The sequence below is a fragment of the Kogia breviceps genome, chromosome 6 (assembly GCF_026419965.1).
Source record: "Kogia breviceps isolate mKogBre1 chromosome 6, mKogBre1 haplotype 1, whole genome shotgun sequence".
NCBI classification, from domain to species: Eukaryota; Metazoa; Chordata; class Mammalia; order Artiodactyla; family Physeteridae; genus Kogia; species Kogia breviceps.
Genome location: NC_081315.1, coordinates 35,625,299 through 35,640,127, shown reverse-complemented (window position 1 = coordinate 35,640,127; position 14,829 = coordinate 35,625,299). Strand labels below are relative to the sequence as shown.

General features: G+C 38.4%; 1 protein-coding gene across 1 annotated transcript in view; it reads left to right on the top strand.

The window, feature by feature from the left end:
• Window positions 1-12,576, top strand: part of STAP1 (signal transducing adaptor family member 1) — a 36,374-nt gene extending 23,798 nt beyond the window's left edge. Inside the window, 5 exon segments of the mRNA XM_059066104.1 lie at window positions 983-1,111; window positions 8,632-8,679; window positions 8,681-8,699; window positions 10,995-11,091; window positions 12,542-12,576. Coding sequence (XP_058922087.1) covers window positions 983-1,111; window positions 8,632-8,679; window positions 8,681-8,699; window positions 10,995-11,091; window positions 12,542-12,576 — 328 coding nt within the window.
• The last annotated feature ends 2,253 nt before the right edge of the window (window positions 12,577-14,829 follow it).

Sequence of the window (14,829 nt, the reverse complement as noted above, 5' to 3'; positions counted from 1 at the left end):
GGAGACACGGGTTCGTGCCCTGGTCCGGGAGGATCCCACATGCCGCAGAGCGGCTGAGCCCGTGAGCCGTGGCCGCTGGGCCTGCGCGTCCGGGGCCTGTGCTCCGCAGCGGGAGAGGCCGCAGCAGTGAGAGGCCCGCATACCGAAAAAAAAAAAAAAAAAAAAAAAAAAGTAATGCATATTTATTACAGATAAATGAAAGAAAATTAAAATCATTCCTTGTCCCACCACTCAGATATTCTCTTTCAACATCTTGGTGTACTGTATATACTGTCAAATTTTTTTCTGCTGAAAAAATAGACTTTTCATTGACTATAATATTTACTATAAAATAAGTGCAAAAAAAATGAGAAGTGCTTTCTTAAAAATTTTACACATAAAAATGCCACCAATGCCGTTAGAAAGCCATATTATACCAAAAGGAGTGAATTCAGACATACCCTTAAATATGTTATTTAAAACAGAGATCATACAAGAGAAGCATATATATATATATATATATACATACATATATATGTATGTGTGTGTGTTTATATATATATATATATATATATATATATATATATATATATATATATATATATAATCCCTGAAAAGAAACCACCAACAAATATTATTAATCCAAGAGCCTATTATAAACTGAGACTGGGATATATTGTAAATTCTTGTCTTAGATTTTCAAGTGGTAATGGTAAATATATACTGATCAGTAGATAACTTTTTTTCAGGTCTCCACTGTTTAAAAAGAAAGAGGCTTTGGAGGAATGAGGGAAGGAGGGCCTTAAGTATAAGCATACTCATAGAGGCACAGGCTTGTAATAATAAAGTAATTATAATTATATCACATTAACTGTAATAATAAAGCTGGAAATTTTAAGAAAACTTAATAACTGTAGCTGTAGGAGTTATTTTAGTGGCAATTTTTCCAGTAATGATCTTCATCAGTTAAAAAAAAGTTCTGTTTTTTATCTCACCTCTGTAGATGTTTTTATACAGTGTCCCGGAAAGAAGCAACAGAGATGCTTGAGAAGAACCCTTCCTTGGGAAATATGATCCTGAGGCCTGGTAGTCACAGCCGAAACTATTCTATCACCATCCGGCAGGAAACAGCGTATGTTTAACTTAAAAATGTATGGAATTGTTAAAAGCATGATATCACTTTAGAAAGCAAAGTCACACAAATTCCGATTAGCGTCTGCTATTTGTTTCATTGGGGATAAAAATGTGAACACAAGAATAGGGAGGGAATGTTATATAAACAATGCTAAAGACAGCCAAAGCTAACACTTGTAGTAGGGAAGAAGAATGAGCAGATTACTTGGTCCTGGATATAGTTCTATTATTCATTCACTCATTCATTTCAACAAATATTTATTGAGCAGCTATGAGCTCAAGTAATACTCTAGGTACTGAGGATACAGCAATGAACAAAACAACATCCCTGTTTTAAGGCATCTACATTCTAGTAAGGTCACATATACTATAAATACATAACTAACAATATCATGTATATGATGATAAGGTCTATGGAAGTAATAAAGCAGGGTGACAGAGATGGAAACTCTCAGAGGTGAAACAGAGAAATTTTTTCTGACTGCTGTTGTTATTTGTTTAATATAGAGTGGTCAAGGAAATCCTCTTTTGTTAACTGACATTTAAGCAGAGACCTGAAGGAAGTGAGGGAACAAACCATACCAATATGTAGGACAAGAGCATTCCAGGCAGCCAGTGCATAAGGCTAGAGGTAGGAGAAGGCTTGGGTTGTTCAAAAACAAGAGGCCAGGGGCTTCCCTGGTGGCACAGTGGTTAAGAACCCGCCTGCCAATGCAGGGGACACGGTTTTGAGCCCTGATCCCGGAGGATCCCACATGCCGCGGAGCAACTAAGCCCGTGTGCCACAACTACTGAGACTGCGCTCTGAGAAGCCCACACACCACAACGAAGAGTAGCACCCGCGCTCTGCAACTAGAGAAAGCCCACACGCAGCAATGAAGACCCAACACAGCCAATAAATAAATCAATAAATAATTTTCAAAAAATAAGAAAAAAACCCCACTTGTTAAAAACAAAAACAAAAACAAGAGGCCACTGGGACTACAGTGAAGTGAGCAAGGAGAAAGGGTTAGGAGATGAGATTCCAGAGGTGGGGGTAGGGCTGACAGCTCTAAGCCCTACAGGTCATTGTAGGGAAAAGGGTTATACTGTGAATGATAATGAGAGGCCATTGGCCTCTGATGAATAAAGAAGTGACATAATCTGACTTTTCTATAAAAAGAATCACTTAGGAGCCTCTTGTTAAGGTTAATAATTTCTTTCTAGTGAATTGGTTTACCTTTGATAAAGTCAGTAACATTTACACGCAAAAGTTGATTTTTCTGTGTAGAGATGGTGGTTGTATCTTTTAAAGTCTGAGTAGACTCCTTCCCTCAGAGTCTATAAAAACTTGCATTTCAATAGGGACTCTAGCTTAGTTAACATTTTTACAACTGATAATATAATTGAAATATAGCGATTTTTGTCCTAAATGAAAATATCCAGTACATGATTATCTTTCTTATAAAAGCTTAAACAGAACTTTGATTTTTGAATTTGACATTCTTTCTGTGGATTTTTTTTTTAGCTATAACACATCTATCTAGGAATCTAGCTACTGATCCATATATAAATATCAATAATTCTAAATAGATTAAACATGAAGACACTGGCAAGTGAATAAAGGCAGTAAAAAGAGAATAGTCACTTACAGGACAAAATTAAACTTATGGCATGTGGCTGCAATGCTAGTATGAGCTACAACCCAAGAAGCTTCATTCACTTGCCAATTACTTCATATATACAGAGACTTGTCTTTATACACTAGCCATGTGGCAAGAATGTTAGATGGTAAATCAGATCCTGAGTCTGTGTGTGAAGTAAGAAAATCTGTGTGTGTGTGTGTGTGTGTGTGTGTGTGTATTTTTCCACAATGAATATCTATGTCAGCTTAATCATCTTGTGGTTTCATTATTTTTTATGTTTATTATAGGCTAACATTTGGAATTAAGGGATTTTCAACTAATATGATAGAATATCATAGATTACTCATGATAATTTACTTGATTTATAATTTAATTGGCTACCTTGAAACAAATCCAAAATAAATAAAAGTTATGACTGGCAGTAAATATCAGTGAGCTTATAAGAACTCCTGGGAGAAAAGTGAAATTTTCTATTTAGTATATCCTGGTCAAGGAGTCTGTCCTTTTTTGGGTTTAGGAAATTGAATATCACATAAAATACAGAATGTCTTTAACTGTTTACTTCCACTTTAAAAAATAAGAGTATACAAAACGTGAATTCAAATTCATTCCTCATACCATCCCATTTTACAAAATGAGAAAATGAAGCCTGTGGAGGACAGCAGCGTGCCCAATGTCACACAGCTGAACCCAGGTCTACGTCGAGGTGGCTCCTGGGCCCGCCTCTTACCTGCGGAGCATCTGATGAGGGCAGTGACTGGATGGAGCGGGTCTCAGCCTGGAGCTGGCTCGAGGGCGCCGGTAGGGGTCGGGGTGGGAGGCAGGTACCCTGAGCCTCTGACCCTTCTCCATCAGCAGTCCACGAACTTGGCATAGAGCCTAGAGGAATTGTTAGCGTCAGATCTGAAGCTGAGACTGCCGTGTTTCAAATCCTCCCTGAGACAAACCAAACACTCCATATCTGCCGGCCTCCCGCCAAACGCATTCCCCACCCCCAACCACTGTCCTGGGAAGGTACACACTTTGGGTTACTTTCTCCTTTTTCTACATATGTTTGTCCCACAGTTATTGTATAGCATTGTTTTATGTTTTTAAGTTTTATGGAAGTGATATATTGTACTCACAAACCCACAACTTCATGTTTACCCTGAGGTAAACATGCTTTTGGATTAGTCCATATTGTTACCTGGAGCTCTTGTCCTCTTGTGTGTCAATATTTAACTCTTCTTTAATGCCCTTCAATAACGTTTTACATATTTTTAATAAAGTACTGCATATCTTTTGGTTTTTATTCTGAGGTTTTGTAAATGAAATTTTAAAAAATTTAATAAAATAATTCTAAATTAGCAAAAAAATTTATCTCACAGATTTTTTTTAAAGATCTTTATTGGAGTATAATTGTTTTACAATGGTGTGTTATCACTATACATATACATATATCCCCATATCTCCTCCCTCTTGTGTCTCCCTCCCACCCTCCCTATCCCACCCCTCTAGGTGGTCACAAAGCACCAAGCTGATCTCCCCGTGCTATGCAACTCTCACAGATTTTTTTAAAAAGAAATTTAATCTAACTGATTGAAAGTTAAATTAGGTCACATAAGGAAGTGACTTTTTTCTTTCATACTTTTCTCTTCTTGGTTGGATTGAGTGTTTGATCCATTTGTATGTAAAACCTGTGCTACTGTTCTGAATGAAATGAACACAATCCTGAGATCTAATGGCTCTTTAGACTGTATATTTCCTGCACAATAGCAGCAAGATCTCTTTTAAGGTGGTCTAAATTAGTCCAACTTTTGATTTGCATTTTCCGAACGAGTGAGCTACGAGAAATAACAGCGTTTTCTGTTTTAAATACGGGTTGTGACCAAATGTAATGAGTTTCTATACTTAGGATATAGATCTAATGTCAGTTTTTATTCATATTGTATTTAAGTTATACTTAACTTCATTAGAAAGAGTCTGGCAAAGGAGTTCATATCAAAATTACATAAGTCTATTTTTAGTAAACATACTTCCAGTTTAAATTCACATAGACATTCATGCTTGTACAGCTAATGGTCATAAAAGTTTATGAAATTTCATAAAACTGATCATTCCTCCACTCTAAGAAAAGTTTATATTTATTTATTTATTTATTTAGTGATACGCAGGCCTCTCACTGTTGTGGCCTCTCCCGTTGCGGAGCACAGGCTCCGGACGCGCAGGCTCATTGGCCATGGCTCACGGGCCTAGCTGCTCCGCGGCATGTGGGATCTTCCCGGACCGGGGCACGAACCCGTGTCCCCTGCATCAGCAGGAGGATTCTCAACCACTGTGCCACCAGGGAAGCCCAAGAAAAGTTTATATTTAGAAAGCAAGGAGTGAGGTAGAGTGGTCAAACTAGAGCATTCTAACACTGGAGTCAGTATGTGCATATTTAGGCTTTGGGGAATAGTTTATATCTTAAAGTGGCTAGGAAAAAATTTAACTGTTTTTGCACAAATATTCCTTATGAGCCAGATATATCTATGATGTTAAGGATTATCATATGTGTTCTTTAATGCCTCAAAATAGGTCTTTTGGAATGCCTGGATTTATTATATTCTGTTTAACAGGTCACAATTTTAAAGAATAGCAATTGTAGAGAGTAGTAGAAGTTTAGCTGGTTAGACCGTATTGCAGCAGTCAGTAAAGACTTTGGCAGAAATCTAGACTATTAGGAAGCACCTGTATTACCCACAAAACCAATTCACTCTCTTACAGGTTGTAGGAGAAATGCTCAGCCATGCAAGTTTAGACCAGTGTGCCTAGTAAAACTCTAGCTAAAAAGGACAAGTTGGTTTACAAAGCAGTACTTGAAAGTAAAATTATCTCCATCTGTCAACAAATCAACTGTGGCAGGAAAGTTTTTAGTTCTCAGGAAGAAGCAAAAGTCCTTCAATGGCAAATTATCAGGTGACTCCTCTCTTGATGCAAAATATCATCCACTTTTACCCAGCCCAGTGGTCTGTGAATTCATAAGACATAAAGCTATTCTTAAAACAAACTTCATAATTTGGTTTTGCTTCCTTAAAATTGTTATGAGTATGTGGCAAGCTAGAAGTATAAACACTTTGGAAAGCCACTAGCCAAGAAAGCAACAGAAAATATTTACCCAAAATTCATTCCTCTGCAAAAATTGGGGTCAGGAGCTAAGAACAGTATTTATAACTCTATTTAAGGCCACATATATATTTTTTAAGACAGGTTACTTCTTTTTTGAGGTTGTAATCAGGAAACCTCAATATAGCAAATTTTATCAATCTAGTTTTTACCCCCCCTCTCTTTATTCCTTTGGGAAAAAAATATGAAAGAAAAACACAGGTCTGAAATGAGAGTCAAAACCTAAGTGACTTCAATGGAATTTTTTTTCTACCTTATTTTCTGCCTTAGCACTTAGTCCTGTTAGTCAAAAGTTCCAAGAGACTGTTAACTATTGCTGCTTTTCCTCCCACAGCTTTGCCATGGATGATGATGATGATGATGATGATATGATGGCTATTATTTTTATTTTTTTTGCGGTACGCGGGCCTCTAACTGCTGTGGCCTCTCCCGTTGCGGAGCATAGGCTCCAGACGTGCAGGCTCAGTGGCCATGGCTCACGGGCCCAGCGGCTCCGCGGCATGTGGGATCTTCCCGGACCAGGGCACGAACCCGTGTCCCCTGCCTTGGCAGGTGGATTCTCAACCACTGCACCACCAGGGAAGCCCGATGGCTATTATTAACAACAATCACTGTCCCCACTTATGGGGTACATTTGTGGGTGCTCTGTTAAGTGCTTGACAAATATTTCCTTCAGGCACAATAAAAACTGAGACAGACAGTATTTTCCATGTTTTACAAGTGAAGAAACTGAGAATTATAGAAACTAAGTTTAAAAATGGATTTAAAAAGTAGTAAAAAATAGCTATAATTTACTGTCTACATGTGAAAGATATTGTACAATACTAAGGATTTTTCACACATTAATTCACAACAGCACTGTGAAACAGGCATCACCATTTCCATTTTATAGGTGAAGAAATGAGGCTCAGAGAGTTCATACAACAGAACCAGAATTTGAACCTAGATCTTTCTGGTTATAAAGGCCATGCCTTTCAAGCGTTCTATCAGTCTTCCAAAGAATAATCACTTATGTCATAGGAATAAAAGAATTCTAATAGGAATTGGTGAGAGTTTTCAAGAGTATGATTATAGAGGTCTTTTCATGTAGGGACAAAGACAAGGCCAGAGCCAGCCATCCCAAAAGAGGATACTTGTAGGATTTCCTCCATCCAAAGTTTTCCTTCACCAGCCTGTGACTGATTCCTGAAGGTTCAGCACTAGGAAATAATTTTTGGTTCTTCTTAGGAGGGAACAGGGTTGGTTAGGTTTTAACCCATGTTTTGAGAATAAAGCTCTAAAGTGATTGGAAAAAATTATTAGCTGTTTTCCAATGTGATATCCAATTAAGAGAAGATTTGGATATTACAGTAGATGATGAGAGAGTCCCTTAAGTAGAATTGTAGTTCAGTCCCAGAGGAATGTGACCTGGAAATGGAGAGAGGAGTGATGAAAAAGAACATGGGAGGCCTTGTAGGCAAACTTAACCTGATAAACGATTTTGCTTAGGCAGCTTCTGTAAACTGAACCAATGTTGAATTCGTTTGTCTTTCAAGCAATGGAGGCATAATAAATGCTATTAACTTTTCAACATTAGAAAAAGTCTTGGTCCTGACACTACTGCCATATGAATCAAGGCAAACATACTGACTTCTGCTCTCAATATAAATTAGTTATAGCAAACAGCACTATTAGATGGGTTCCTAGTATTTTTTTAAAAAAATAAAGTTATTTATTTATTTATTTAGGCTGTGTTGGGTCTTTGTTGCTGCACACGGGCTTTCTCTAGTTGTGGCGAGTGGGGGCTACTCTTAATTGCAGTGTGTAGGCTTCTCATTATGGTGGCTTCTCTTGTTGCAGAGCGTGGGTTCTAGGCGTGTGAGCTTCAGTAGTTGTGGCGTGTGGGTTTCAGTAGTTGTGGCTCACGGGCTCTAGAACACAGGCTCAGTAGTTGTGGCGCACGGGCTTAGTTGCTCTGCAGCATGTGGGATCTTCCCAGACCAGGGCTTGAACCCGTGTACCCTGCATTGGCAGGTGGATCCTTAACCACTGCGCCACCAGTGAAGTCCCCGAAATATTTTTTAAAATTCAGTTTTATAAATATTTACTGTGTGCCTAACGCTGGAGTACAAAAGTGAATTGAATGTGCTCCTTATTCTTAAGCAGTTCTAGTCAAAAAATACCATATATCTAGGGGGGTAATAATTTAGTGCTGTGTCACTACAGAAGAGGAAGACATTAGGATTCATCTACTATACTTAACATTCTCACCTACATGTTCATATAATACTTAACACCTACCATTTTCCATATCTCTAAGTCAGCCCTGAAGTTGGCAGATTATCCACGGTGGTATATGGCTAGCAGGAAGAACAGCTATTGAAGGCATTCTTATAGGAATAGTGATGAAGAAAGTAATTTGCTTTCAGTAATTCTTTCTACTTCCCTTCTAATATAGATTTGACATGTATATGCCTACACAGGATTTTTATAATATTGTCTACTTTATAAATTACTGGCATTTAAAAAAGTTTCTGCCTGAAAGATTTTCAGTTCTTGATTCCTTTTTTCATCTCAGTTATTCTTTCTCATTCATCCACTCAATGACCCAGGTTTCCTATATGCCTGGTGTATAAACCCCTAAAAAGAGACATAGAAAAATAGAGTAATGGGAACATAGTTTTACTGTACAGGTGATATTTTATACACACTTTAGTTTGATTTGACCCAATAGTATACTTAAATGAAGATGAACATTTTTGTTTTTTAGCCTGCCAAGAATCAAGCACTACAAAGTGATGAGTGTAGGAAAAAACTACTATTGAATTGGAAAAACCTGTAAGTAACTATTTCCTTTTTGTTGATTAATTTTCTCCTGCTTCCTCCCAAACCTACCTTATAGAATTCAAAGTAAGGTGGGAAAGCAGACTCCTTGCCTAGGAACATAGTGCTGGCAAAAAACAGCCATGTTAACGGGTCCTGAAGGTAGCAGACATCCAGGGTGAGAAATGAGATGCAAGAGCAGGTGGGGGAGGCAGAGTAGAAGATCATCTGCTATCAATTCTTTCCACTTCTTTCTTTCTCTGAAGATCTTTATCAATATGGTTGTCTCAGGGAGAGAAAAATGTATTTGTTAAGCATCTATTTTACATACTCCAATTAGAAGTATATAAGTATTCCAATGTGCTTATTTATTTATAAATTTATTTATTTAATTTATTTATTTTTGGCTGCGTTGAGTCTTCGTTGTTGTGCGCGGGCTTTCTCTATTTGCAGAGAGCAGGGGCTACTCTTCGTTGCGGTGCACAGGCTTCTCATTGCGGTGGCTTCTCTTGTTGCAGAGCACGGGCTCTAGGAGTGCAGGCTTCAGTAGTTGTGGCTCGCAGGCTCTAGAGCGCAGGCTCTAGAGCACAGGCTCAGTAGTTGTGGAGCACGGGTTTAATTGCTCCGTGGCATGTGGGATCTTCCCGGACCAGGGCTCAAACCTGTGTTCCCTGCATTGGCAGGCGGATTCCTAACCACTGTACCACCAGGGAAGCCCCCAATGTGTTTATTTCTAATGGGAAAAAAAAATCTTTAAATGCCTGGTCCTTTAATACCCACCATGCAGAAGTTCAGAAATTCCCCTCTTAATAGTAACAAGTAGTGAAGAAAGGATTTCTTCCTTGTCTTCAACCCCTCTCCTACCCCAACTGACTTGTAGTCATAACCATTCGATACTATGTTAAGCACAGAGCCAAATACTTCACACATGCCATCTAATTTAATCTTTATCATTACCCTGAGGTAACACCTATTATACAGTTGGAAAAACTGGTATTTACACTGGTTTCAGCCAATGACAATGAAGTAATGTGGCCTGTGGTCCAGGATGCTGGGGAAAGGAAGCATCTGTAATCTCAGGCTGCAGCGGTGGGAAGACTGGGTCAGGAAAGTGCTATCACTTAAATGGATTCGATGGGTCTTGAAGATGTTTATGGTATCTTCTCTAAAATTGAGCTCCTAGTTCCTCTGCCTCTCCAGACCCACTGTATTGATCAGAGAAAGGGAGTGTAGTGTTGAATTTCTTATGTTCTGGCCATACCCTTAGAGTGCAGACCTTTACCAAGAGCAAGACAGCTGATGCTTCATATAACCCACTTACATCTTTGCCATAAATGCCTCCCAGAGATTGTCAGTTCTCATGTCCACGCCTGACTGGGCTTTTTCAGAAATTCTGATGAAGGAAACAGAGAATTAGATTGCTGAAGGATAATCCAAATATCCAAGTGACTGGAAGCAATGGCTGGGGAGGAAGAATGTGCCTCTGCAACAGGTGAACTGGGGCTCATTTATCTGTCATTAGCCCCAACATTCCCCAGTGCATGTGAAGTGAACAGCCTGGATTATTCTTTCACCTTTCATACTCCCCAGTCCTACCCTTCAATCAGGTTGTCATTTTGTGAATTCTTTTCCCTCTTTAAGGTTGCCAGGGATGTTCAGGTTTAACCTGGCTTTACTTGCCAAAAAACATTGGCTTAGCGGGTAGCAAGACATTTTAGTTACTCCTAGCCAAGTAAATTAGCCTGTTACAATGAGATATTAAAACGGTAAGTTCTCTGGCTTTAAAGGGGTCTTTAGTTTCAAGCAGAAGAAAGCAATTATGGCTAACAAGCAAAAAAAAAAAAAAAAGAATTTAAGAACATAGGAAGCCCATAGAATGACTGGAAGGCTAGAAAACCTTCAGGGACTAGGAAGCAGTTACTTGTACTAAGCATCATCTGATCAGTAATCTGCTTTCTTGATCCTCTATTCAAGTTCAAATTTCAGGAAGGGAGCTTTTTTGGGCCTAACTTGAATCACATTCTCATACAGTAACTGGGAAAGAGCAGAGTAACTAATTATTGTCCACCAAACCATATACAATAGGAAAAGGGTAATTTCTTTATAGGGAATTAGATACGGTTATAAAGGAGACAAAATGCATGGGTAGGTAAAACCTTAGCCATTCAGTAAGCTATTGAAGTGAGGAATTGACAGGATTTTCTGGAGGATAGGAAATACACAGTAATCTCCATTAAATTTCATTTGAGCTTTCTCTTACTCTATCTTTACACAGGTGACACTGAGCCTTCTCTCATTCTCTGAATACAGGTAACACTCCCAAATCTTTTCAGCGTCATTGATTATTTCGTGAAGGAGACTCGAGGAAATTTACGACCATTTATATATTCAACTGATGAGACCCTTGGTATGTTCTTCACTTCATTGCTATATTAAGAAAAGGAAAACAAAACAACAACAAAAAAACCTACATATGATTTGTAATACCAGGTATTACAGGTAGGATTATATAGTTCAGCCTTTAAATTTATCCATTTGGAAATCATTTTGTCACTGACCCTGTGAAAATAAGGGAAGTACCAATAAATCCTGGTGGATAGAGTTTAGGCCCACTCTAGAGAAAAAAGTCCTGAGGCATGTATTGTGACTATTAACTTCATTCCATCATTCTACTCAACTTTATCAAACAAACTTGATAAGAAAGCCATACAGAGTCACAGAAACCAAACAGGGAATTTAAAGGTATGGTCTGTCAACAATGTCAGATGCTTGAGACATGAAAATGGATGAGGATTAAGGGGACACTATGGGGATTGGCCATTAGGCAATAGATGACTTGAGAGCGTGGTCTTATTCCACTGTAAAGGCAGAAGGCAGAGTTGCAAGATAACTAGTGGGTGAGTAGTGAGGAACTACAGATGAAGATCGTAGTTAGGATTGGCTGTGGAGCCCCTTGTTCATAAATTATTAAGAATTTCAAAACAGTGGTAGCAGGCCATTAAACCAAGCATGAGACCCAGTGCAAGTACACAGTTCACATGACCACAAAGCTGGCCCTGTTTGTAGTCCAGTTTTTGGCAAAGCAGGGCAGGCTGGATGTGACAGTTTCTTTCCATCCTTTGAAATAATCCCTGGTGCACATGGTCACTTGACAAGCTGTAAGCAGGAGAGAAAAAATATCTACAGATTATGAGGCAAAACAACTTGGTTTGGTTACCGCATCAGGGCATATCTGGAAAGCCTCACTAATTAAAAGGACGGCAAGCTTTAAAGGTCCAAGTTTTAAAACATGGGTACGACTCTTGTGATGCCAAATAATTTTAATAAACTCAGAGTCTGAAGGAACTTTAGAAAATTATCCAGTATAGTGTCTCATTCTGTATAGGAATCACCTGCACACTCAATTCAGAAAGCATCTCTAAGATGTGACCAGTCTGTAAATTCTTAATGACAGCCACCTCACTGATTTTTGATGCAGCATAGTTCACTTTTGGTCAGCTCTTATTTTAGATAATTATTTCTACTATTGAGTCTGAAACATTCTTCCTTTAACTTATACATATTAATCCAACTTTTGGCCTTAAAACAACACATGGTTTTAAAAAGCCCATCAAATATTTTAAAACTGCCACCATGCCCCCCTTAGTCTCACTTTATCAACTACAGATTATTGGTCCCATCAGCTCTCTCCCTCTCATCTTTGACCTTCTCTATCTTAAAATATAACAACAAAGGATAAACATGTTATTATAGATATGTCAGCATAATACACTGCCTGGGCTTTATGCAGGCAAATACCACCTCATAGAAATCTCTGGGAATGTGCTATTAATGTGCTTTTCTTTTTTTCCCCCCAGAGATCAAAGGATTTTCTGTAACATCTCTAAAATAATTTAAAAAAAAAACAGGGGTGAGGGATCCAATATAATTTGCCTCCTCTATGGATGCTATTGTGTCAGTTATCTAATGCTGTGTAACAAACCGCCCCTAAAGCATGGTGGTTAAATCAACAGCCGTTTTATTTGCTCACGACTCTGCACATCAGCAGTTTGGATTGGATTCAGTTGGGCAGTTCTTCTGCTAGTCTCACTTGGTGTCATTCACAGGACTATAATCAGGTGGTGGCTTGACTGGAGCTGCATGGTCCAAGTTGGGCTCATTCGCACATCTGGTGCTGGTGGTCAGCTGGGGCTGGCTGAACCACTCTCTTCATGTGGTCTCTAATCCTGGAGGAGGTTAGCCCATGTTCTCTCACATGAGAACTCGGAGTAGTTAAGGAGGTAAAGGGTAGCTGCATGTACTTGGCCTAGAAATTCTTAGTGTTGAGAACAAAGTATGGCCCTTTTGGAGCTTTTCATATAGAAGCTGTGAACTGAATAATTCCAAGTGTGATATATCTTATGTACAGGGGTTAATTTTCTTCCTTTCTTTAAAAAAATTACCTAATTTGTATAAATAAAATTCTCTTTTTGGTGTATAGTTCTATGAGTTTTGACAACTATCACCACAATCAAGACTCAGAAAGTTGCATCATCTCAAAAAAAACCCTAATGTTCTTCCTTTTTAGTCAACCCTTCTTCTCACACACAATCCCTGGCAACCACTGATCTGTGTCCACTCCCATAGTTTAGCATTTTTCCAGAATGTCATATAAATGAAATCACAGTATGGAACCTTCCCTGATTCTTTCACTCGTTGTAATGTATAGATTCACACAAGTGTTGTGTATTAGAGCTCACTCTTTTATTTATGAATAGTATTTTTCTGTAGGGAGGTACCAGTTTGTTTATCCATTCACCAATTTAAATATACTAGGGTTGTTTCCAGTTTCGTGAAATTATTGAACTATATATTCATATGCAGATTTTTGTGTGAAAATAAGTCTTCATTTCACTTTGGTAAAATATCTAGGAATGAGATTACTGGGTCATAGGATAAGTATATGTCTAACTTTTTATAAGAAACTGTAAAACTCTTCTCACCGGTGGTCCCACCTTTTTACATCTCTACCATCAATGTCTGAGAGCTCTGGTTGCATCCTTGCCAGCACTTCGTATTATCTTTTAAAAAGTTATTCTAGATGCAGACATAGAGAATGGACTTAAGGACATGGGGAGGGGGAAGGGTAAGCTGGGATGGAGTGAGAGAGTGGCATGTACATATATACACTACCAAATGTAAGACAGCTAGTGGGAAGCAGCCGCGTAGCACAGGGAGATCAGCTCAGTGCTTTGTGACCACCTAGAGGGTGGGATGGGGGAGGAGGGAGGCGCAAGAGGGAAGGGATATGGGTATATATGTATACATATAGCTGAGTCACTTTGTTATACAGCAGAAACTAACACACCACTTTAAAGCAATTATACTCCAATAAAGATGTTTAAAAAAAAAGTTATTCTATTAAGTTTGTAGTGGTTATCTCTGTAGTTTTAATATGCATTTCCCTGACAATTAAGGATGCTGAACATCTTTTCATGTGCTATTTGCCATTCATATGTCTAATTTGGCAAAATATAGGCCTAAATATCTTGCCCATGTTTTTATTGGGTTGTTTTCTTATGGTGGAATTTTGACAGTTCTATTCATAGTCTGAATACAAGTCCTTTGTCAGATATGTGATTAACAAATTTTTTTTCATTCTTTTAACAGCATCTTTTGTAAAGCAGAGTCTTAAATTTTGATGAAGTACAATTTATCAATTTTTGCTTCTATGGACTGAACTTTTGGTGTTGTATCTGAGAATTCTTTGCCTAACCCAAGATCATGACGACTCTTTTCTTATGTTTTCTTTTAGAAGTGTTACAGTTTTATTTATTTTTGGCCATAGTATGCAGCTTGCGGGATCTTAGTTCCCCGACCAGGGATCGAACCCAGGCCCTGGCAGTGAAAGTGCTGAGTCCTAACCACTGGATCGCCAGGGAATTCCTAGTTTTATGTTTTAATTTAGGTCTATGATCCATTTGGAATTTTTGTTTAAGTTGTGAGGGATGAGTCAAGGTTCATTTGCATTTAGATATGTCATTATTCTAGGACCATTTGTTTATAAAGATCACCCTTTCTTCATTAAATAGCCTCTACACCTTCATAAAAAATCGATTCAACATATTTTTTGTGAATCAGTTTCCAATGATTATGTTCCTACCTT